This window comes from Cnephaeus nilssonii, assembly GCF_951640355.1.
Source record: "Cnephaeus nilssonii genome assembly, chromosome: 12".
Taxonomy (NCBI): Eukaryota; Metazoa; Chordata; class Mammalia; order Chiroptera; family Vespertilionidae; genus Cnephaeus; species Cnephaeus nilssonii.
In genome coordinates, this window is record NC_137083.1 from 16,235,351 (window position 1) to 16,258,978 (window position 23,628).

The 23,628-nt window shown below is 38.4% G+C and overlaps 1 protein-coding gene across 1 annotated transcript in view; it reads right to left on the reverse strand.

The window, feature by feature from the left end:
* HDAC9 (histone deacetylase 9) overlaps window positions 1-23,628 on the reverse strand; it is a gene marked incomplete at its 3' end in the record, with an annotated part of 637,805 nt that overhangs the window by 227,961 nt on the left and 386,216 nt on the right. Inside the window, exons 13-14 of the mRNA XM_079785596.1 lie at window positions 20,642-20,813; window positions 12,943-13,076 (exon numbers count right to left, since the gene is read on the reverse strand). Coding sequence (XP_079641722.1) covers window positions 12,943-13,076; window positions 20,642-20,813 — 306 coding nt within the window. The remainder of the gene's footprint in view (window positions 1-12,942; window positions 13,077-20,641; window positions 20,814-23,628) is intronic.

A 23,628-nucleotide genomic window follows, 5' to 3' on the forward strand; every position in this document is an offset into this window, starting at 1 on the left:
GATATATACTGAGTTGCCAGATTATTATGCATTCAGAGATCATAATAATCTGGCCACTCAGTGTATTTATAGCCATATAGTCCATTCTTGCCTCAATTCCTTTCTCATTTTCCCAATCACACATTTGAAAAAATAGCCTGCTAACATGATTCAATTATTAACAGTAACTCAAGTGCTGAGAAATCATAAGAGAACACCTGCTGAACTTAGTATCAATCATCCCCTTAAGTGATATCAGCTAACAAACAGTACAGATAGAATAACTGGCCAGCCTATTTGACATGTACTTATTCTAAGAGTATTCCCTTCTGGCTTACACACTAGTGTAACTTGTCACTATTAAAATGTAACACGGTTCATTTTACTGCTTTGATTTCACTCCCCCCCCCCCTTCTTTCCTTCCTTTTGATTACCAGGAAGTATTTTACACTGGCCCTTTTTATTATTATAAAATATATTTCTTTTAGACAATAATTACCCTAAAGATAAGGAATACTTATTCTTAATCATCACTTCTGCTTCTATGGCTGCTGTAGAGTAAGACCCACCCACAGGACATGCATGTTCCTACAGAAAGCTGTGGGGGTGGGGGAAAACAATGCAATATAAAAAATGTCTACCTGGAAAAAGGATCTGGAGAAAGCATGTTTTGAGATTTATATCTCACAGAGAACTGCTATGGGAACTTGAAGGATGACTAAGCTGAAAATACTGAAATGGCAACAGCTTTCCTTCTCTCTTACTCACAGTCCCCTGGAGTACTTCCATTTTGCCTCACTTTTATCAGCTGTCTTAGATTTGTCAACTTCACTTTTCCTCTCAAATTGAGGTCTCCAACAGTTTTCATTTTCTGGTATTATTGTGAGTAATTTATTAGGTTTAAATATAGATAGTTTCACTTAATCCCTTCCCATATTCTCTATTTCCTGTGCACCCTTTATCCCTTCATTTCTCTCTCATGACGCTCTCTTGAGTCAAAGGTCAATGGCATAATGAGTCATAAGATGGGGTAAAGTGCTCAGATAATCGTAATTTAGGGAGATACTGATTTCCGTTCTCAGAGATATTTAGTCTGCAGGATGTCTATCTAAAGTCTTCTATGATTCTGACCAAAATGTTTTCTTTGAGAATTCTGAGTATATTTGGAAACACAATGCATTGGAGAGATGGCGTTCACTTGGGTATTTCTTGACATCTCACTGGAGATCCAAATACAGGTCTTCACTACCTTGCTATTAGGGACTTGGGAAAGCAAGCCTATAGCTAGCTCTTCTTTCATGTTCTTAATCAAGAGACCCCTCAATGTGGGATGTGTTCATTATTCTGTTTTCATTCTCTGTGCCGAGCACTTAGGCAGTTCCTTCCCTCCTGGTCGGGAAGGAACGAATGTGCAGGGAGTGCCCCGCCTGTGCTGCGCACCTGGGGATGCCGGCTCAGTTCCGAACCCCAGTCCGCATTCTGGTTTGAAGTCTGACTAGTTTAAAATGACCATATCATTGAGTCTCACAACACACCCCGGTTCTTTCCTAAAGAAGCAGTCTTTCTGAAAGAAACCCCTTTAATGCAACCTGATTACAGAAGGAATGTTCTGAACATGATCTACAAAGTCATATTGTGACAGGATAAAATGCAGCCTGCCCACACCCACCCACACACAGAGCACACACACACGGTATAGATTCTCTTTTAATTTTTTTTTCTTTTCTGCCAAGGAGCAGGGAAAAAAGGAAACAGTTCTATTCCTTCCCCTCCTGTGTTCAAAGCCTGGACGGAGGCCAGTGTCCTAATCAGTTCTCATTGGCCCTGGAGGAATCAGAACCTTTTGTAAAATATAATAAAGGGCATAAAATCATGATAAAATGCATGAAAAAGCAGCGCCTTTGGTTAGGGAACTAGAAATAATTTAGCAGAACAGATGGATTGCATTGGTTTGGTATTACTGAGGACATGAAAGGGCTCATTTTGTGGCAGTTCCAAACGAAGAGAAAATGTCAAAAGTACCTGACTCTGCTGGGGGAGACCCCATTTTCTTTAATCATTTTCAAAGTGGTGACATAGTAGGCAAGAATTTCCACTGAAATATTCCGTTTTCTGGAAATATTTCATCCAATGTCCCTACATAGAGGGAGATGGTTTTTTTTTTTTTTCCAACAAAAATCCACAGGGCTGCAACTTACAGAATTAAAAAATCATAAATGACTTATGAGTGTCACAGTTATCCACTGTTACAAATTCCATACTTAACACTTAATGAATTGGTTCATGGCCTGGTCATTATTCTTGATACACTTTCTCTCTTAAACAATGAGAAAACCTGGTCGCATGCATATATGCCCAGGTGTACCTATTGGAGTTTTCAAGTAACTGCTTCTTTCAATGTAACATAAAAGAAGGTTCTATGCTCTCTCCCCAACTGCATTCTCTCCTTCCATAGATTCTTCAGCATCTAATAAATGGTTCTCCTCAGAGTTTTCTTATAAAGAAAAGGTACAAAAAACTGGAGGCAAGTGGCCCAGCAGGCTTTTGGTTCTTTTCGTTGGTCACATGGAAAGAGAGTGGACTGCAAGCCAAACGTCCTGAGTTCTGGGTACTGACTCTCATGTGTCCTTCATGTGCTCATAGCCAGCTATGAGGTACCTCTCTGGACCATTGTTCCTTCATATATAACCATAAGGTGGTTTGACCAAATTATTTCTTTTGTTTTAATTTTCTAAATTGATTTTTAGAGAGGAAGGGAGAGGAGAGACAGTGAAATATTAGAGCAGCTGTCTCCTGCATGCCCCCTCCTGGGGATCCAGCCCACAACTCAGGCATGTGCCCTGTTAGGGAATCAAACCCACAACCTTTTCGTGCATGGGAAGACACCCAACCAACTGAGCCACACTGGCCAGGGCTGTCCAAATTTTTTCAAAGCCCCCTTTTAGCCCAAAATAATAAGATTCTATGTGAAATAACCTTAAACACAATAAAAACTCAATAAAATATTACTTATGTTAATTTACAGGTTTGCCTTAGGCAAGCAAATATAATAATTGAAATGGATTACTATGGTTGAGACAAGGGGGGAGATCTATGAGAGTTTTCAAACAAACTCCATTCTTTGAAGTCCATTTTTATATATTTAATTATAATTGAAAAATAAGAGTAATTTTTAAATTCATATTCTAAGCCTTTAACTTTAAAATGATGGACAATTTTCCCAATTAAAAAAATGTTTATGTGTGTAACTTTGGGGTTAGTGCCACTGTTGCTTCTCAGGTAAATGCTAACTTTGGTTACTCTCCATCTCCAAATATTTGGCTCCATTCACTTGTCTGTCTCTACTACAGTTAGTTTATGAAGTTGGAACTTCATAAACTTAAGTTGCAATTTTGGGGCCGTGATTTTTAACATTACCCGTGATTTGGAATAAGCTGCAGAAGTTGAAAAACTATGGATTCCTGGGTACCTGAAGCTTAAATTTGGAATAAGCTGCAGAAGTTGAAAAACTATGGATTCCTAAGTACCTGAAGGCCCAGGCCGTACTCAAAGTTAAGCAGAAGCTCTTAACTTTGAGTACGGCCTGGGCCTTCAGGTACTCAGAGCCACCTCATGGATTTTCAAGGGCAGCCTCGGTGGAGAACCACATGTTGGATGTCCTTTCTTCCTGTTCATAAGTGAGCTCAAGATAGTGACGCTGTACTGACTGGCCAACATTTGGGACTAAAGAGTAGTTAAACAGTTGGCATGGAGAAGCTTGGGAGGTGAAAAAAATATCTATCTGATCTTCAAAATGACAAGTGGCTTCTACTTGCCTGTAACACTGCTTGATTCAGTCATTACATTTAAAAAAAAATGTTTTTATTGATATTTTTAGAGAGAGAGGAAGGGAGAGGGATAGAGAGATAAAACATTGATGAGAGAGGAGCAGCATCAATGGGCTGTCTCCTGCATGCCCCCTACTAGGGATTGAGTTTGCAACCCGGGCATGTGCCCTGACCAGGAATTGAACCACACCCTCTGGTGTTTGAGGCAACTCCTGAGCCACACAGCCCAAGCTCAGTCATTACAATTTATTTAAAAATATTTCAGGACATAGAGCAATTTCAAAAGCATTTCAGAAAAACAACAAATCCCATTCAGTAAAAAGTCTGAGTGCTAAAAAGTGTATGTTATATATACACTAGTGGCCTGGTGCATGAAATTTGTGCATGGGGATTGGGCCTAAACCGGCAGTAGGACATCCCTCTCGCAATCGGGAACCACTGGCTCCTAACCGATCACCTGCCTGCCTGCCAGATCGCCCTTAACTGCCTTCCCCTGTTGGCTTGATCTCACCCCCAACTGCCCTCCCCTGCCGGCCTGATTGCCCCTAACCCTGCCAGCCTGATCTCACCCCCAACTGCCCTCCTCTGCCAGCCTGATCGCCCCTAACAGCCTCTGCCTCTTCCCCCACCACCATGGCTTTGTCAAGAAGGAATTCGGACATCCAGAAGATGGCCAGTCGACCATATTACCCTTTTATTAGTATAGATAGATTATATAGGATAGGATTGTTTAAATGGGGGGAAAGCCTTTTTCAGGAGGAGGAGATGCTGTTGGCAGACATAAATACATAATCCCTATATCTGGACTGATAGCCAGCCATATGCACTATACTGCCAAACCGGTCATTAAAAAACTGAACCGCTTTCTTACTCCTTACACCAGGCATCCTCAAACTATGGTCCGAGGGCCACATGCGGGTGTTTTTGCCGTTTTGTTTTTTTACCTCAAAATAAGATATGTGCCGTGTGCATAGGGATTTGTTCATAGTTTTTTTTAAACTATAGTCCGGCCCTCCAACGGTCTGAGGGACAGTGAACTGGGCCCCTGTTTAAAAAGTTTGAGGACCCCTGCCTTACACCAAACAGCCCTTGCCTCTCTCTCTCTCTCTCCAGGTCTTGCCAGCAGCTTGGGGCAGCTGCTGATCAGCCCTGCCTCTCTTTCTCTCTCTGAGAGGTCAGCAGTTCAGCCCACTCACCAGTCCCCGCCCACCTGAGCCTGCTGCGCGCAGCCTGGCGTTCAGTCGTCCCTCCAGTTATTTTGGACGTTACGAACCCTGGCTCTTTATATAGATATAGATATAGATATAGATATAGATATAGATATAGATATAGATATAGATATAGATATAGATATAGATATAGATAATATAGATATAGATATATATAGAGATATAGAGATATATAGATATTGATATTTTAAAATTTGATTCCCACCCATTTCAAATCATTATGCACATCAGAAAGTTTTTAAAAAGTTATCTCTAAGTGTAACTGCTCAATTTTCAAAAATTTTATGCAACTGAGCAAATGAATCTCCTACATTTATAATTATTTGTTAAACATCATTGTAAATGAGCATTGTAATGGTTTATATTAAAGTACTGCTTTTTATATAATAATAATGTATAAAGCAAATTGTCACAAAAAACATTTTCTGTTACTTTAACACTGCAATTTTCAGATGGTTGAAAAACAGAACTTTGCTTTTAATAAATATTTGGTAAATAACTTGCTGGGTTTTTTTGTTTGTTTGTTTTGGTTGTTAATCCTCGCCTGAGGATATTTTTTCCATTGATTTTTACAAAAAGGGGAAGGGAGGGAGGGAAGGACAAGCAGAGGGAGACAGGGGGTGGGGGGGTGGGGGGAGAGAGAGAGAAACATCCATGTGAGAAAGACACATCAATTGGCTGTCTCCCACAGGGACCCAGACCTGGCCCTGGATTGAATTTGCAACCCAGGTATGTTGACCAGGAACTGAACCAGGACCCTTCAGTGTACGGGCCAACGTGCTCTGAAAATCCCGTATCACTTTCCAGATGGATTCTGAAGGGCAGTGTGTCTTCTTTCCTTTGATTGGTCATTTTCCATATTATTCTTCCTTTTTTGCAGAAATAAAAATCCAAACAAACAATTCTGAATCATCTTAATTCTTATTATAGTCTGCACAAGCATTTTTAAGGTATTTATCTGCCCGGGTCCACTCTGCTGTGGTCTACAAATCTCCTTCAGAATAATGACCTAACGCATTGGTTTACTCATCTCATCTAGATTGCTTGTACTGCTTCCCTAGATTGCTACATCCTAAGAGACAATTCACAAGACTCTCTGCTTGAGTTTTTTACTGCACTGTGTTCGATGCTAAAACACAAAAACACTTTTTTTTTTCAAACTAAACAAAACAGTAAGCTGTTATGTGCTGCCATCTAGTTAGATTACTCTATAAAACAAATGTTTAATTGCATTTCCATGAACTTGCAGGAGTCAGCGCTCTGTAGCATTGAGGTCAGAAAACCTGCACATTCCAAAAATGTTCCACCAAAGGGTATTGTATTTCTTTATTCAGATTTGCAAAAGGCATTTGAAAATCACCTGTGTGTGTGCAGGAACATGTGCTGGATATGCTAGCCCTGAGCTCTTTGGCACCCGGAGACTTTACACTGAACCAGCTCCCCCCTTTTCTCACTGGAACTGTAGAGAAGTTCTAGAGGGACAGCAGGTGCTTAGTTTGGGGACCCAGAATTGTTTTGTAATTACTTTGTGTTGGTGCTTAAATAAGAGTTAAGTATTGCAGCACAGTGTGCTGCTTATGCTTTTTACTTAGGAATTAAGCGAAGCAAAGTTACTCAATACTAGTCACAAAGAGGCAACGTGGAGTCCACATAATGTGCAATCCAACAAAAGCATTATAAAATGTTGTTATTCTCAAAACAAATGTGAGAGCAAGCAAATGTCTGTGGGTGGCTTGGTGGGGCTGAGAGTCATGAACACTTCTGGAAAAACAACTGCCAGTGCATTTCTAACAGATGATGGGTCAATCTCCGCAATTTCCTAAACACAGACGAGTGCATTCTTTCCTTCAGGGGCACACACACACACGTCAGAAACCTGGCGACCTTGTCCAAGAGTTTGGTCCTGAAGAGGACACCACAAGTCCTCTTGAGATCTCTTTCTCACGGTGACAAGAGAGCTGCTGGTTTTGCATTTTGCTCCCAACCAAATCACTAAACTAAGTATGGATGCTTCGGCAGAGGAAAAAGTAAATGGTACTGGCGTGGAGGAATACGAAGCACTTCAGTTTTTCAAAAACAGTGCCACGTCATGCCGAAACAAGTTAACCCATGGAACCACGGTAACCTAACACAATGAGGACCAATGTTTTCTCTGGCTGCTCATCAGGACTAGCAAGCATGACCAATTTACACTACAGCTTACAAACTAAAAGCAGTGTGTTTACTAAAACAGCCTACAAATGTTGTCTACTCTTAACCAAGGAAAGGGTTATGTTCTAAATGAACTCCTTAGCCATCTAATTCCATACAACATTGCAGCTGGAAGGGATCCCAGGCCGTATTCTGCCTGGCACCCTCATCAGTAAGGTTAAATGTTTTGACAAAAGTACACAGATAATTGATGGCAGGACTAAGGTCAACGCTAATGCTGAACAATAACCTTCGAGACATCCATTTTGGTTAATTTGCTACACTGCTAAATGAAATGACACAATACATAAATTTGATTTGTGGACCAGTCTATTGTTTTGAAACAATTGAGCCCTCCCAGTGTTTTCAAATTGCCCTCTTTTCTATCATATCATTGTTGAATTGCAAAACTGGCTACTCCGTTGACTGACGGAAGCTGGCTCTTCTCTGTATGCCAGCAGAACTGGGACTCCTTGCACTCTGTCCCAGGGAAACAGTAATCTAAACAGACAAAGGAGCATGACTACAGATAGAATAAAGGAGGGCAAGATCTTCAACATGAGCCAGAACTGGTTTGGCTCAGTGGATGGAGCGTCGGTCTGCGGACTAAAAGGTCCCGGGTTCGATTCTGGTCAAGGGCATGTGCCTTGGTTGCGGGCACATCCCCAGTGTGGGGTGTGCAGGAGGCAGCTGGTCGATGTTTCTCTCTCATCCATGTTTCCGACTCTCTATCCCTCTCCCTTCCTCTCTGTAAAAAATCAATAAAATATATTTTTTTAAAAAAAGATCTTCAACATGAGGCCTGACGTACTGCCTCCTCCATTGCACTCTGATATACAGTATCTCTTCCTCTCTCTCCGAGGCTAAGACTATGGAGGCTGCTGACCACAGTCTTTCTCGTTTTATGATTCCCCCAGCTCAATCAACGAGTCTTTAAAATTGCTGCGATATAAATCCCCTTGGGAGTTTAATGACCTATTTATTTTTGTGATCCCACCAGATGGTAACCTCCTTGAAGGCAGGGGATGCTTCTTCTCAGTATTATATCTGCAGTTCTGAACCCAGAAGCCTGGAAAACACAAATTCTTAATAGATACTGTTGAATGGACATATCCCTGTTTTCAAAGTGTGGTGCCCAGATCAGCAGTATCAGGATTACCCACACACATGTTAGGAATACAAATTCTTGAACCCTACTCCTATTAAATCTGAAACTCGGGCTGAAACCCCTGTTTTAACAAGCCTCTAGGGGATGCTAACATTCTGATATATGCTAACATTTTGAGCACCACTATAATCAATGAATGAATCATTTACCTAGCCATAGGTTTCTGCTTACTGGCCAGGTATAAGTCCCCAGAGCTCTGTCAACTCCTTCTCTAAAGCACACGGATCTAATGAACAAAATGAATTGACCAACAAAATAAGACCAGAAGCATGGAGGCATGAACAGACTGGCATACCTCAATGTGGGGATGGTGGGATGAAAAGAGATAAACCAGAGAACTTATATAGTTGTATGTGTAGCCTATGGACATGGGAAATAGGATAGTGAAGAACTGGGGGGGAGGGGAGGGTTAGGGGATGAGAGAAGGGAGTAAAGGGGGAAAATGAGAGATATATGTAATACTATCAACAATAAAATATATATAAATAATTTAAAAAATATTTTGTAATAAAAAATTGGAGATGAAAAAAAATATATATATACACACATTGATTATGTTATTAAAAAAAAAAAAGCACAGGTTGATCCCTAACTATGGGCAGCTATACAAAGGCAGGAAAACTGTGTTCAAAGATGGCAGATTGCTATCTGGATACTAGAAAACAATACATTGCCCACTTGCATGTGTTATTCCTTATTTGAACATATCCTTTTCTATAAAATCTAATAAAACAATTGAGTTGAGTTCTTATTTTCACAACCAGGAGAGGAATTTGTCCACATCACTCAAGAGAGAGCCATAATGTATTCACCATGGCTCGCACTCAAATTCCCCGGAGTCCGAGACACACAAAATTTACCTTCTCAGGAAAGCTGGCTGTAAAGATACCCAAGGAACAGAGTTGGATGCTAACTCTAGGCAACTTAGAAAGGCAGACCTGATTCTCCTTAAGTCCTTGAGCCATCAAGGTAAATGTTCATTCACATCCAAGCTGGAACTTAACTACATCTCTTGGACTGAAAAAGTCAAGTTCAATTGGAAGGTACTATCATTGGCCTTGATTGCTTTGGAAAGCTCATTAACACGAGCCAGGAAGCTCGTTAGCATAAGAACCTTCTTGCCTTTTCAATCAGATATTGCATCCCCATGTACCCAACCACTTGTCATTTATGGTGTGCTTTTCTCCTGGATTTTTGGCATCTGACTGTAATGAGTTGTGGTGAATTGTTGAAAGGTTTGTTGTATGTTTTGGGGTTTATTTTTCCCCCCACAGCACTAAAATTTTCAAAATAATGTGGCTTGAGAAAGAAAGGTTAGAATCCTTGGGGAGGGCTTAAAAATATATTATTAAGTGTGTATATTAGAATTAATGTGTCAAATAAAAAACGTTATAATAAAATTCACAATGGACATGTATCAGTTGTGCTTACTGGGGAGATTACGGGCTAAGGAAATAGATTCTGCTATTTCTGAGTGGGCTAAACTGGTTTGCAACAATCTCTGTATGTTCCCTTTTTATTTCATTTCCTCAACCCTGCTCTTCTGATAGAAACAATCAAGAAGAAACATTAAATCATGTTTCTTTTGGTTCTATGTTTTATACCTTTTGGTAGTATGTTTTTTATCTAGAACATTAAAATCTATAGAAAAGGATAACATTTGTTTAGCTAATGATCATTTCCCAAAATTCCACTTTATATTTTAAAATCATTCATACAGAGGCAAAGGTATATTGCATCCTAGATGCCTTAAAGTTAAATTGTTTTCTAATGATTTTAGAAATTCTATTTTATATTTTGGATTAGGTCAGCATAAAGTCACTGATTTTGGTAATAGAGGAGCAAATAAACACATATGGGCAACAATTTCATCCCTTAAGAAAGCAGACAACTAGTGAAGCATTATGTTAACATTATTGGGAAGTTTTGGATCAGCCTTTTGTGCTTGGTCTTCATTAAGATCAACTCTTCTGATCTGGGCTTTCAAGTGCACTACTTATTAATTGTGTGCTTGTTTGCCGGAGATACTCTTACCTAGTTTACTGGTCTGGGACTAGACTCACTCATATATCCTCGTCAGCCCCACAGTGCCTCTGACATTTCATCTGGGTCTGCTCTCACATCAGTCCATGTGTCCTATGAATGAACTTTCGTGGTTTCCAATAATACACGACTAAAATAATGTGATGTATGAGGAAATGAAAAGGAAGGCTGGGCAGAAATGGATGGTAACAGACAGATTTGAAGACCGTTGTGGACTATATATTTCTGTACTTTGTTCCGTTTATAAACAGTGTTCCTTCAGTTACGAGATGTAAGAAACACCACAATCTAACAACCCACTGTGCTGTGATGAGCCACTGCTAATTTGGAGTGGCCGGGGAAAGGCTCCAGGGTATAACAAAGACTTGAAAGTGAAAAGATGTAAACAGCAATGCCTTCCCTGGGCACAGCACAGAAAGATTGCCAAGCTGGGAAACATTTACAGTAGATGTGAAGTGAGCCCGGCTAGTGTAGTTCAGCCAAGAGGCCACTGGTTCCATTCCCGGTCAGGGCACATGCCCGAGTTGCATGCTCAATCCCCTGTGGGGGGCAGGCAGGAGGCAGCTGATCAATAATGTTTCTCTCTCATGGGTGTTTCTTTCTATCCCTCTCCCTTCCTTTCTCTCTAAAAAAATCAATAAAATATATATATTTTTAAAAGTGAGACAGGAATGTTCACATGAATAAATGTCCATTAAGACCAGTCCACTGCAAATGAGTCCCTTGCTGGTTTATGGGCTCCAGATGGGATTGTGCAGACAACAGAGTGGTTTGGCCTCCAAACTGTATTGTCAATACCATGGCAACCTTAACACTAACTCTAAAATTTACCAAAGAGCTCTGGCTGTGATTCTCAGTGGTTAGAGCATCAGTCCAAGCACTGAAGGGTCAGAGGTTTGATTACAGTCCAGGGCACATACCTGGGTTGCAGGTTTAATGCCAGGCCCAGTCCAGGTGAGTGCGAGAGGCAACCAATTGGTGTGTCTCTCTCACATCAAGGTTTCATTTCTCTCTCTCCTCCTCTGCCCTCTCTTCTGCACTCTCTCAAAAATCAATGGAAAAATATCCTTGAATGAGGATGAACAAAAGGTAAAATAAAAAAATAAAATTTAGTGAAGGGTATGAAAGGCTTCTGCCATATAATATGGATGCTACCAGCAAAAGATGACTAATATACTTTCACTCAGGAAAGAATGAGAGAAATCTCGCTCAAATTCCTTCACTTTGGGGTTTTGAGATAACGGATACATTTCGTCAAAAGCAGAACGTTAAATTCGAAAAACATTTGACAATTCTACTATAAACATATAATACAACTTGTGAAACTAAATCTGTACCACTGCTCTGGAGTACTCATTCTCAGTCCCAGCTGCTCAATGACCCAGGGACGTTATCTAGGATTTGAGGTACAGAATATAGCTGTTTAGTTCCCCTGTAAGATGAGAGAGATTATTCATCTTCGAAAGAGAAAATGAATAAGGAAAATAATTTATCATTATCAATGAATGCACTGAATGAACCAGTGCACCTTCGAAAGTTGGTTATTCTCACTATTTTGCAGAGAAGATGATCAGATGGACGAAACCCATGCTATCAAACGTAGGCCAGTGCAGCTGACTCTGAAAGACTTCCCGTCCACTTTGGCATTTCTATTTCAACTGAAATATTCTAGAGTTTCACTTAAAACTAAATTGGCTTCGAATAAGAATTTTCTTGACTTCATTTTGGGTTGCCAAAAACTAATTAACTGAAAAATAGTAAAAAAAGATTGCTCCTTAATCACAGTATAGTGACGTTAATATGGTTTCAATATATCAGTTTCCTCATGACATAACTATAATAAAAATATTATCCATTTAATTTCTTCTTAAAAATGGGAGCCTTTTTGAATTGTTCATCATTTTTACTTTTAATCTTTAAAAGCCTAAATAAACAGTTTTTCTAAATAAAAAATGGGACTCATCAGGAACCTATAGAAATGAGTCTAAAGAAATATTGATAAAAGTATTCAAGCCTGTACCATAGAAATATAAAAACAACAGACACATCTGTAAAAAAAGTGACTCTTCTTGGTAAGAGGACAGTTAATCTTCTAAACATATGCATTTCCATGAGACAAAACTGACATATATCTGAGTTCAGTAGAGCTTATAACACAAAATAACAACTACTTAGCACTTAAGAGTTTGTGAAGAGTTTCTCAGTTAACTCAAGAAATGATACCTATCTAGAAATAGGAATGCTAGCGTGTCTACAAAACAAATGCTGCAATGATAGCACACACATTAGGCAGCTGCTCAGTCCATCAATACTGACTGAGTACCTACTGTGTGCCCAAGCCAGTCAGGTCATCAGTTCTATGCTACTAGTGCCGATGGATGATGGTTCATCAATCATGGTGTTGGTGCTACAGAGTTAACATTTTTCTACTGCTACCCAAATGAATACTGGCCTCTTTACTTGATTTATTTAAGTAAGTAAAAGAGTGTGGCCAATTCAGGATTACCTCACATTTATTTAGCAGCCCAGTTTCTTGCAGTCGTGACCAGATGCTCTGTATCCGTCCAGCGTGCTCAGGGTGGGTGGTGGAATTGCCACAAATGCACTGGTGTTTCAGCATCAGAGGGTCATAGGCAATTCCTACCGGACAAAGAACACACAGCACAAGACTGAGTAATGATGCATAGTTATATGACAATATGATTACTCAGAAAGGCATTCTTTTTCAAATAAATTTACTAATAGAGAAATAATACATATCCATCAATTCCCAGGAGCACGTAAGAGGTATTTAGTCCTGTGTATCTGGACATATAAGCAAAAAAATCAACCCCTGGATTAATCAGCACTCAGACCCTAGCTTAGTAAGCCTGTAAAGTACATGAAGATGGTAATATTTTTTAAAAATATTTTAAAACTTTAGACTAAAAACAAAACAAAAACAAATTTTACTGGTATCTTAAATCATTATGAAGTATTTTTGACAGTTAATTCAATTTAGTAGAGGTTTACATTTTATCACTAAAGCCACAAAATGAGCTGACTTTAAATTGCGAATTTATTTCATGAGTAATTCTAGCCTCATTTAGATCAGGTTACATCTTTGTAATAAATTGGAAGATTTTCCAACTGCTTGCCTGTTCTGCTTAGCAACTCCTTCAAAGTTGTGCAGGAAGAGTTTCTCCTTTGCTTACTGTGCTTTTCTCATAATTTAGGCCAATCTGTAAGCAATGTGGGTATTGTAGATCTTATAATATTGTGGGACAATGGAAGTATTTCTTTAAAAAAAATAAGTCAATTGCAATCCCTTTAGTAAAAATTAAAGGGATACTTAATGAATAAAATCTGCTTTTAACCATGAGTTAACATATTTCATATTTCAGTTAGACACTATTCTGGGAAAGATTTTATAAACACTTGATGAAATGAACTACTAAAATACATAAAATAGGACTTATTAAAGTAACAAATTACATTATAATTATAACTGGTTAATTTTGAAGAGATTTACACCCTTAATCCAATTCCTTGGGGGGAGAACACATGTTACTTACAAAATTGTCTGGCATAAGAAATTATTTAACCAATATTCCAATAAATTAACATCAAAATACATTCTCTGGGGAATGAAGCGAGGGCAGAAGAATCCATGTTAAGATATTAAAAAGCAAAAGCAAGTATATATTCAAAAACAGTTAAGTACCAACTATTTGTGTTATAAAGTAAGCTTAATTAATTAATTTTATTCCCCCTTTGACTTAAGTATCATACTAGAAAAATATTACTCAATAAGGGAAAATATTCATTCCTGAGTATACTAAAATCGTGCAGAAGAATGACATATATATTCTGAAACCATGTGGTAATAATTACGTCTAAGTATATATAATATTCATTCTTAACACTCAAATAGCCTCAAAATCTATCTCTAGACCCCTGAGCCTTTCACATTGTCAGCCTCAGTACTGATCTCTTCTCTTAGCAGTACACTTGCACAGTTGTCTATTCAATTACCCATTCACAGTCTCCATTTAGATGTCTCAGCTTTGGGTTCATGATCTTAAACCTCACACCTTTTCCTCATTTCGGGAAAGGACATCATGTCCACCACTGTTCATGAAAGGAATCTCAGTGTCCTCTTGACACTCCTTATCCAATGAAACAACATGTAGTGTGTATTTTCCCTCCAAACTATGTCTTGAATTACTTATCTCCAATGCCAAAACCATATACAATCAATCCAAGGTGCTATTTATTACCTCTAATCTGAACTCCTGAGATAGCCCTGTAATAGGTTACCTGACTTTCACTCTATTCCATCTGCCACACAACAACAGCTGATGGGATTACCTTTTCTCAAGGTCAGCCTATAGATAGGCCCCTCCCCTTTTCTCCAGCTTCATAGCACACACCTCCCTCTCCTGATCTCTTAGTTCTCCCACAAAGGCCTACCTTCCATTTCACAAAAGGATCATAATCATACCAGCCTTGCATTCTTCATACATGCTGTTCCATCTATGCCAAAATTCTTCCTTCCAGCCTTCCTTTGGCCAATTCCTATTCATTCTAACCAAGGCTGTTTTAATGTCACTTCCTCAATAAAGCATTCCCTGAGATCTCTAAATTAGGTCTCCTACCACATGCACTCACAGCATCTTCTAGGTTTACAGAGCATTTATCACATTATTTAATTGGTGTATAATTTGTAAATTATGCATTTCTTCATCTGATATAATCTATGAAAGCACAGACTCGAGTTGTATTGTTTAACATCTGAACTCTTAGTTTCTATAAACATGCTTGGGATATAGTAGGTTCTCAAAAGTATTTTTAATGAATAAATAAAAAATATACATACAGAGGAGCAAAAGTAGTGAGTATGAGAAACACAGAGTTTACTCATATTATTTTATTAATTATTGCATTTATTTTCCATAGGAACAACTATAAACCTACTTTTGTCCCATCCTATAAATGAATAGATGCAAGAACTAGGTCAGATATCTCCCTTATGAAGCCTTCCTTGATGAACCTGGAGGTCTTGCAGCCTTCTTTAGCATAATACCTTTTATGTTATATCTTATCATCCTATTGGCAAGTATCTCTAAAATGGGCATTTATTGTGCTCACCTTTATGTGACACTTTGCACTAAAGGAAGTGAATGAATATTTTTAAATAAAGTCCAAATGAAGACATGAAAGAAGGCAGAAAGGAAAATGGGCAACCATAAAAATATATATATATATAAAGATATAAAGGACATGGCTTCACAATTCAGATATATCAAGTATTTATGAGTTGCTATTACATAACAAAAATGATTTAACATATTTTCAACCACAGTTTCATAATACACAAAGTAAAAAATATATTAGTGATACACAAAAATGAAAAATATAGTATCTCGCTCATTTTAAAAACATATTCAGTAGTAGAGATTCAAATAATTACGTTGCTTATTTTTTTTACTATTTCATCTCTTGACATATCTAACTTCACCTCGATAGTAACTGCTCCTCTTTTAATATTTTCTCTATAAACCACTGCCAACAAAAATTATGAAACAGGTTATAGTACCTGGAAGTTATTGCCAAGTATCTGGAGATTATAACACAAAGTCCAGGAGCTCTTGGAAAGATATTTGAATTTAAGGAGAAATAAATAAAGTCTGGAAACCTATACCTGCACTTATTCATCTTAATGATGTAGCAATGAGGTGTTAACAGGTAGACTGCAAGGTGAGACTTTAACCTCATCCTTCATCTCCATTCTTTTTCTTTTTCTTTTTTTATTTTCAGAAACAAAGACTTATAGGGTGAGAAGCAATCCTGCTCCTCTCTTTGGGATTCATATGGAATTCTACTTTTCTTTGACCCTTTCTGCCCCATGGGTTACCACTTGCAACATAAACCAGTGGATCCATCTCTCTCAAGATCAATGGGATGAGTTAAAATTAGGATTTGTGGAAATACACAAGAGTCTTAACACAAAGTATTTACCTGCATTTTAAACCCTATTAGTTTATTTTCTACAAAAAAGAAAACATCCTCAAAAATTTTTGATCCATATTTTGGACTTTGTGCTTTCTCTGGATTTTAGTTTTATTAAACAAGGTAAGTATTTGAAGTACCTTACTAGCTTTCACAGAAGTTGGTTTAGTTGAGCACCATGATTCTATTGTGCATTAGACTCTGACTAAAGAGATAATATTACAAAGAAATAATTTACTCACAGATTACGTAAAGTAACCTAGTGTTGGGGTAAAGAAGGCTTTAAGTTGTACTGGGTGGTAGGGAAGATAAAGTCAATCAAGTTTATGTGCCATTAAATTCTTGTTTCAATGAATCCCATTTGGTATGAACAAGCACAGTGACATCATCGACTGCCCTGCTGTGAAGCGATGGCCGAGCCTCATCTCTGTTAGGAATCGCTGAATAGAAGAGATGGCTAAGATAGAATACTCTGCCTTTCCTTTAGTCAGTGGTCGGCAAACTCATTAGTCAACAGAGCCAAATATCAACAGTACAACGATTGAAATTTCTTTTGAGAGCCAAATTTTTTAAACTTAAACTTCTTCTAACGCCACTTCTTCAAAATAGACTCGCCCAGGCCGTGGTATTTTGTGGAAGAGCCACACTCAAGGGGCCAAAGAGCCGCATGTGGCTCGCGAGCCTCAGTTTTCCGACCACTACCTTAGTTATCAGATCACATAAAAACGCCATGCCTTGGCTTTAAACAGAATGAAAAGAGCACCTCTTAAATTGAGTATTATTACGCAGGTTCAAATACAACATAAATCCACTTGAATATGCGGCAACCTGACGCTACAACACACATCCTTCACTGTCACCACAGCAGCTGCATGATGTGCTCCTCCTGTGCCTCCTAGAAATCTCTTCACCCAGGATCCGAGGGCCACCAGGTGGAAGCTACCGCTCCGTCTCTGCTTCTTGGTCCAGTCACGTCCTCACAGGAAATGAACTGGAGACTTCATCTTTTAACAACGGACTGAACTCAGACATTTTCCCCTTGGAACATTGCTTTGTTCTTCATAAAAAGGGGCCAGTGTGGCTACTACAATTGGCTGCTGGAAATCCACATAAAGGGTGAAGGCTTGAATGGTGTGCCTTGAAAATTATGTGAGTTTAGTATTAAATACCTTTTTAGTAGTATCAAAAAGTATAGATTTTTACAGGATGGATTTAAGCAAATACCTTTAAATACATTTGTTTTCTCTTCCTCACTTTTTAAAAGAATATATTGTATTGATTTTTTACAGAAAGGAAGAGAGAGGGATAGAGTTAGAAACATCAATGAGAGAGAAACATCAATCAGCTGCCTCCTGCACAACTCCCACTGGGAATGTGCCCGCAACCAAGGTACATGCCCTTGACTGGAATCAAACCTGGGACCTTTCAGTCTGCAGGCAGACACTCTATCCACTGAGCAAAACGGTTAGGGCTCTTCCTCACTTTTTAGTGGAACAACTTGAGTGTGTGAGATTGTATCACTTTCTTCTAAAAATAAAACCACTAAATATTCCCAGGGAACATAACTGAATGTCACTTTTGATTTTTTAAGGTACAAGTAGATATTAAAGTGTCAAAATAAAGGAGTTTAATGCTTAAAAATATTTGTTTACAAACATACTACAAATGAAAGCCTTAAGAGTTCTCCAAAATGAAGATCATTAGAAACACTAAAATGAATTTTGAGATCATGTGGATTATAAGAGTATGAAGGCTACAGGGGAAATTTAAGTTTGGATTAAAGCCAGACAATATGTGGAAGAGTAAAGTGAAAATTGTGCATTTCATTTCCTCTGGATTTGGAAAACTACTAAATGAAAGTTACCAACTATATACGTGCTTTTAATCCCTATGACAGTGGAGGGGCTAATACACAGTGGATATATAAATTATATACTTTGCATGGTTTAAAAAATTATTGAGCCTTTTTATTTTAAAAATTCAAGTGTTAAGGCTGTGACATTTTTAAGGTCAATTAAGATAATAAGCAGGGTTTTATCTATTAAATTATATAACCTTGAAATCACTTAACTATTCTTTAACCAGAACAATAAATTCAAAGTAAATTTTACTTTCACAGTTTTTAGATTTGACCTAGTAAATTCATGTGTTTATGACTCTATCTATAGCTATGTATTATATTTGCTATACAAATAATTTGCTGATTCAACTAAAATTTATTGAATGCCTATTAAGTATAAATTCCTGTGTTTTTAAAACATAAATTTATGAAATTTCTTATTTAGCCCAAAAAATATGCCTTCTCAAGTCCATTAAATATTAAAATAATCTTAAGTTCATCTCCCTGCTTGTGTTTAGAATATAAACTCTGATAAATGCTAGGATGCTGACATTAAGAAAAAGAGAATAATCATCTGAAATGACCAGTATTTAGACTGAATGATTAGGTTCTGCTTATGTCAGTTATATTACAAGGTTTGCAATACACCCTTTCACCTGGATTGTCCTAAGGCCTACAGAGCTGTCCATTTGGCAACACTGTTTTCTCAAACTTCTAGGATTATTCTAATGTTCAGAGATTTTGCTTCACTCATATCGAAGAGACAAGTAAAAGTAAAGGGAACCAAAGCATATCAGAAAAGGGCTGCTCCTCTTAGCCAAGAAAAAAAATTCTATCAGTAGACTTGTAATAGTAGACAGCAGCCTACGTGGGAAGAGCGCCACAAAAATGTACAGTTAAGCTCACTTTTAAAATAAGGAGGTTATTTGGAGTGAATGGAATTGGCATGATGATAGGATGGTTGTGACTTTGTGTTCTCTTGTAAGCTTAAGGCTGAATAATAACCACTTTCAGGGAAAAGAATTGAGAAGTAAGTAATTCTTAAAGACTATGCTCAAAAGCATTCCTACCAAAAGCATTCCTCTACATCATGTATTTGACTTTGAACAAAAACTCTCTGAAGACCAGGGGTAGAACCAGGCATGAGTGATCCAAGTGGCTTCCGCTGCAGCCCTGGGTCATCTGGGAGCCTGGGACAGGACTGCTCTGCTCCAAGAAATGAAGGGATCAGAGGCAGTGGCTAATGTGGTAAAAGAAATATATCCAAACATGCCCAGCCTGTAGCTCCTAGTATAAAATGTTGGCTTGTGGTAAAACATTATAAAAAGTAGCTCTCATACATACTTTTTAAAGATGTCTGTCAAAGTTAAATAACTTGCCCTTTTCATTCATTGATTTTTAAATTTAAAAAAAAAAATGATACCAAGGCTTTGGAATGTCATTTCATAAAAGGTATTTTAACTTTTCTAAGCACAAAGGGTTGCATGAGGTCACAGAAGCCACACAAAGAAACTCTGAATCCTCCAAAATGATTAAAAATTAGTCAGATAACCTACGAGCCCCTCTGGGGGAGGTCCCTATGAATTCTCCCCGAGCTGCGTCTAAAGTATGAGTTCCTTAGGCTGCAATAGCTTTCACTTGAACAGCCAGTTTGAAAATCTGGGTCGAAGGAATAGAAAGGAATACAGCACAGTTCCTTTTTGAGGGAACAGCACCCCTTTTTTTCTATGTGTTCTAGACTTGACCTTCCTCTGACATTGGAACTATCTGGTTTGTTTTCCTCTGTAGCCAGATGCTGAAATATTAAACACAGCTGTAGGCAAAGGAATAGGTTGGTTGAACAGCCCGACCGGTGGTGCCATAATAAATGGAAGTGGAACTAATTATATGGAATTAAGTTTGGTTTGCTTGGCACCTTTGTCTTCCATGAGGCACTTGCCTGGGAAGCCAGAAGAAGACAGTAAAACAAAAGAACAAGAAAAACAACGGAGAGAGGGACACTCTCCGGGATTCCAATGTAACTGAGCATCATAAATTTCCCAGTGGCCAGCACTGCTAGTAGGAAGAGATTGTGGAACACGGCTAAAAAAAAAAAGTTGTAGGGATTTTTGTTTCCAAAAGGGACCCATGCACCTGTTGATGTGTTTTCCAGGCCCTTGAATGATAACAATTTATGAGGCTATTAATACTAAGCCCAAGATTTATCAGATGTGCTGTTTGTCTTGCAGCCAATATAACCTCATAAAACGTAGGTTGCTTTGGATTAAAATGGAGCGTTCTGCTGTTGGAGTTATTCAGAGCATTTAAATCGGTTAATCCTACAAGAACGGTGCATTTAGCCTGCCTATTAGGGAGCGTCTTTGGGGATTCCTACCAGTTGCAGAGCCAGGCTGGAGCGGGCGGTCCACTGCTGGGTGGGGTAACATGGAGGCAGCCGGGGAGGAGAGAGTCCTGGAGACAAGAGGATGTTTCTCTAATCCATCCATGCCAACCGCAGCCAGCGGAGCTTGGCGCGCACGTGTGTGCTGGGGTTCCAGGAAGGGCTGCTGCCAAGACGAAAGCACAGTAGAAAGAAATGTGAGATCAGCATTGAGGGAGACACTGAGAGCGACATGTCAACAAATTAAGTTCATCAGGTCAGCAACATAATAAACGGTGTGAAGGCAAAAGCGAAAAATAACACAGAGAAAGGGAGAGAGAAAAAACAAGATCTAGTCAATAAATCCATTCAACAGATGTTTTCACACTGACAGCCAGGGCCTGCCTGCCTGGCTAAGGAGGAGGTGATGGCAGGAGGCCTGTCAGTTTGAACTGATTGAAAGAAACAGACCTTTACCCTCAAGAGGAACAAGAGCAACGTCGACTTGGACTCATTTCCTATTTTGATACCAACGTTTTAAATGCAGCCCCAGAATTGTTGCAACACCAAGTGGGAGAACAATTCAACCGCTTTCCACTGCCAATGAGCTTGATTCTGAAAATTCTGTCTTGATTAATTTCAGTAATATTGCTAATGAAGTCTATGAGATGCTAAAAATTACCAATTAAAGGGCTCAATTTTGACACCTTTCACTCTTCTTATCATGATACAGGGTGATGATTTTTTGTAGGTTGTCTGATATAATCTCAATACTATAAAAATCATTAGTTTCGTTTAGAGAGTATTAAATATAATCTCAGTGATTTAACAATGTTATCATTTTCATACTTCTCAAGTTATCAAATCAAAGAACCAGAATCTGGACGATTCATTTAGTCTGTTCCTCTGTCTCCAAAAAAGACAATCTCTAAAACACAGATAACTATTAACTATCAGTGACTATTTCCTCTTTTCAACAGCATAACCTTTGAGTTGCTTTTTGTGTTTCTTTTATTTTTAACATGAAAAAAAAAAACACACAACTGAACAGTGATGCAAAGATGACCATCGCATGCCTTGGGTAAGGAAACAGATACTCCAAAAGATTAACAGAGTCTTTTAAATACGAGTTAAGTTCCTATAATTTAAAAAATGTACATGCATGCCCTTATGCTTTGATCTACTTGGCTAGTATTTACTTTTTCAAGACTTGATGCAAACATCACCTGTCCCTAATGAGGCCTTACTTTAAACTTCCTGTTAGGTTAGGTGTCCCCCTACCACCCACTCTATGCCATTATAGTCATACTCATCTTGTATTTCTAGCTTAGGATGTATCAGGCTTGGAACATCCTAAGTGTATAAATTACTGAGAATGCTAAATATATAAAACACAATACATATCATCTGGTTTAATGCCATTATACATTTCTCCATATAGGAGTTAACGCTACATATAAACAAGAGTTATGATTATAAACATATATTTAGTTATAGAGCATGGGTAGGCAGAGATGTTCCAATTTAGAAATATATTAAGAATCATTTAAAATTAACTTTATAATAGCTTATAATTAATGTATATATTGTTAACTTCTATTTTGATCTGTAGATAACTGAACCGTCAATCAATGGGAAGGCACTTGTCACATGCTGAGGCTTTGGGCGTTTGCTTTAAGATTAGGATGTCTTAGTCAAGATCTACTTTCAGTTATAACAGTTTAACACTTTTTTACAAGAGTCTAACTCTCTTGATTATCTTGATCATCTCCACGGTGAATGTCCCTCCTCTCATGGATCTTATAAGGAGAGGGAATGCAAATATGTAATTAGGACTTTGGGAGTTTTCTTTCAGGAAAAGGCAGCTTTTCTGTATATGATCTAAAATGCATGGGTAAATATATACCTGAATGATAGTAATACCCATCTCTCTGTCTCTTCCTACTGTAATCTCCTTTTTAACCATCATCTGAACAAAGGCAAAAGGGCCCTTAATTAATCACCTTACTCTTAAACCCAACCCAACCTCTTCCTTCCTGCAAGAATTCTCTTCCTAGAGTCCTCCTGTGAGGAAAAGTTAACACAAAATTCCCTGAAGGTAAATCAAAGTTTGAAGAACCTCCCCAGCCTGTCATTTGGTCTCTCCTTGCCCTGAGACCAACCTGCATCTGCAGCTTTAGATCTATTCCTTTTCTACGTTCTGGCCAAAATACCACGCACCACATGGCAAACTCATCCCAGCACCGCATTAAGACTTTCATGGGCCTTGGGCACCTTTACCTTCTTGGGCCCCTTCCTCTATTGAAATATACAATTAAAGTTATATTTTATGCTTACATTGGCATACACTGAATTCATTATTATATTTTCATTATTACAATATTCATTTTTTCTGATCAAAAATTAGAATTTATAATGTGTAGTGGGCCCCTTAAAGTATTATGGGGCCCTAGCCTGTTTGGCTCAGTGGATAGAGCTTTGACCTGCAGACTGAAGAGTTCTGGGTTTGATTCTGATCAAGGGCATGAACCTCAGTTGCAGGCTCCTCCCCGGCCTGGGCCATACTCAGGAGGCAACCAATCCATGGGTTTCTCTCACATCAATATTTCTTTCTCTCTTTCCCTCTCTCTTCTACTCTCTCTAAAAATCAATAGAAAAATATCCTTGGGTGAGGATTAATAACGGGGGAGGGGATTATGGGCTCTGGCACAGTGTTTATTGTACCTAATGGTTATGTTGGCCCTGCTCATTATTGCTCCCATCAATCTATCTTAGCTGTACCATCCCCTGGAGGCTTGTCCATGGAACTTCACAGGTGGCATTTACATACATCCTCGAAAGTCCACTTCAAATTTTACATAGACCCTTTTATGAGGTCCCACGTTAAATCTGTTTTCACTTTCCATTAAATTCCCGTCACATTTTGTTTTTTCTCAATCCTTTTCCCTGTCATCGTCTTTTCTATATTAGGCTTATTACATGCAATAACTACTTATTGGTCA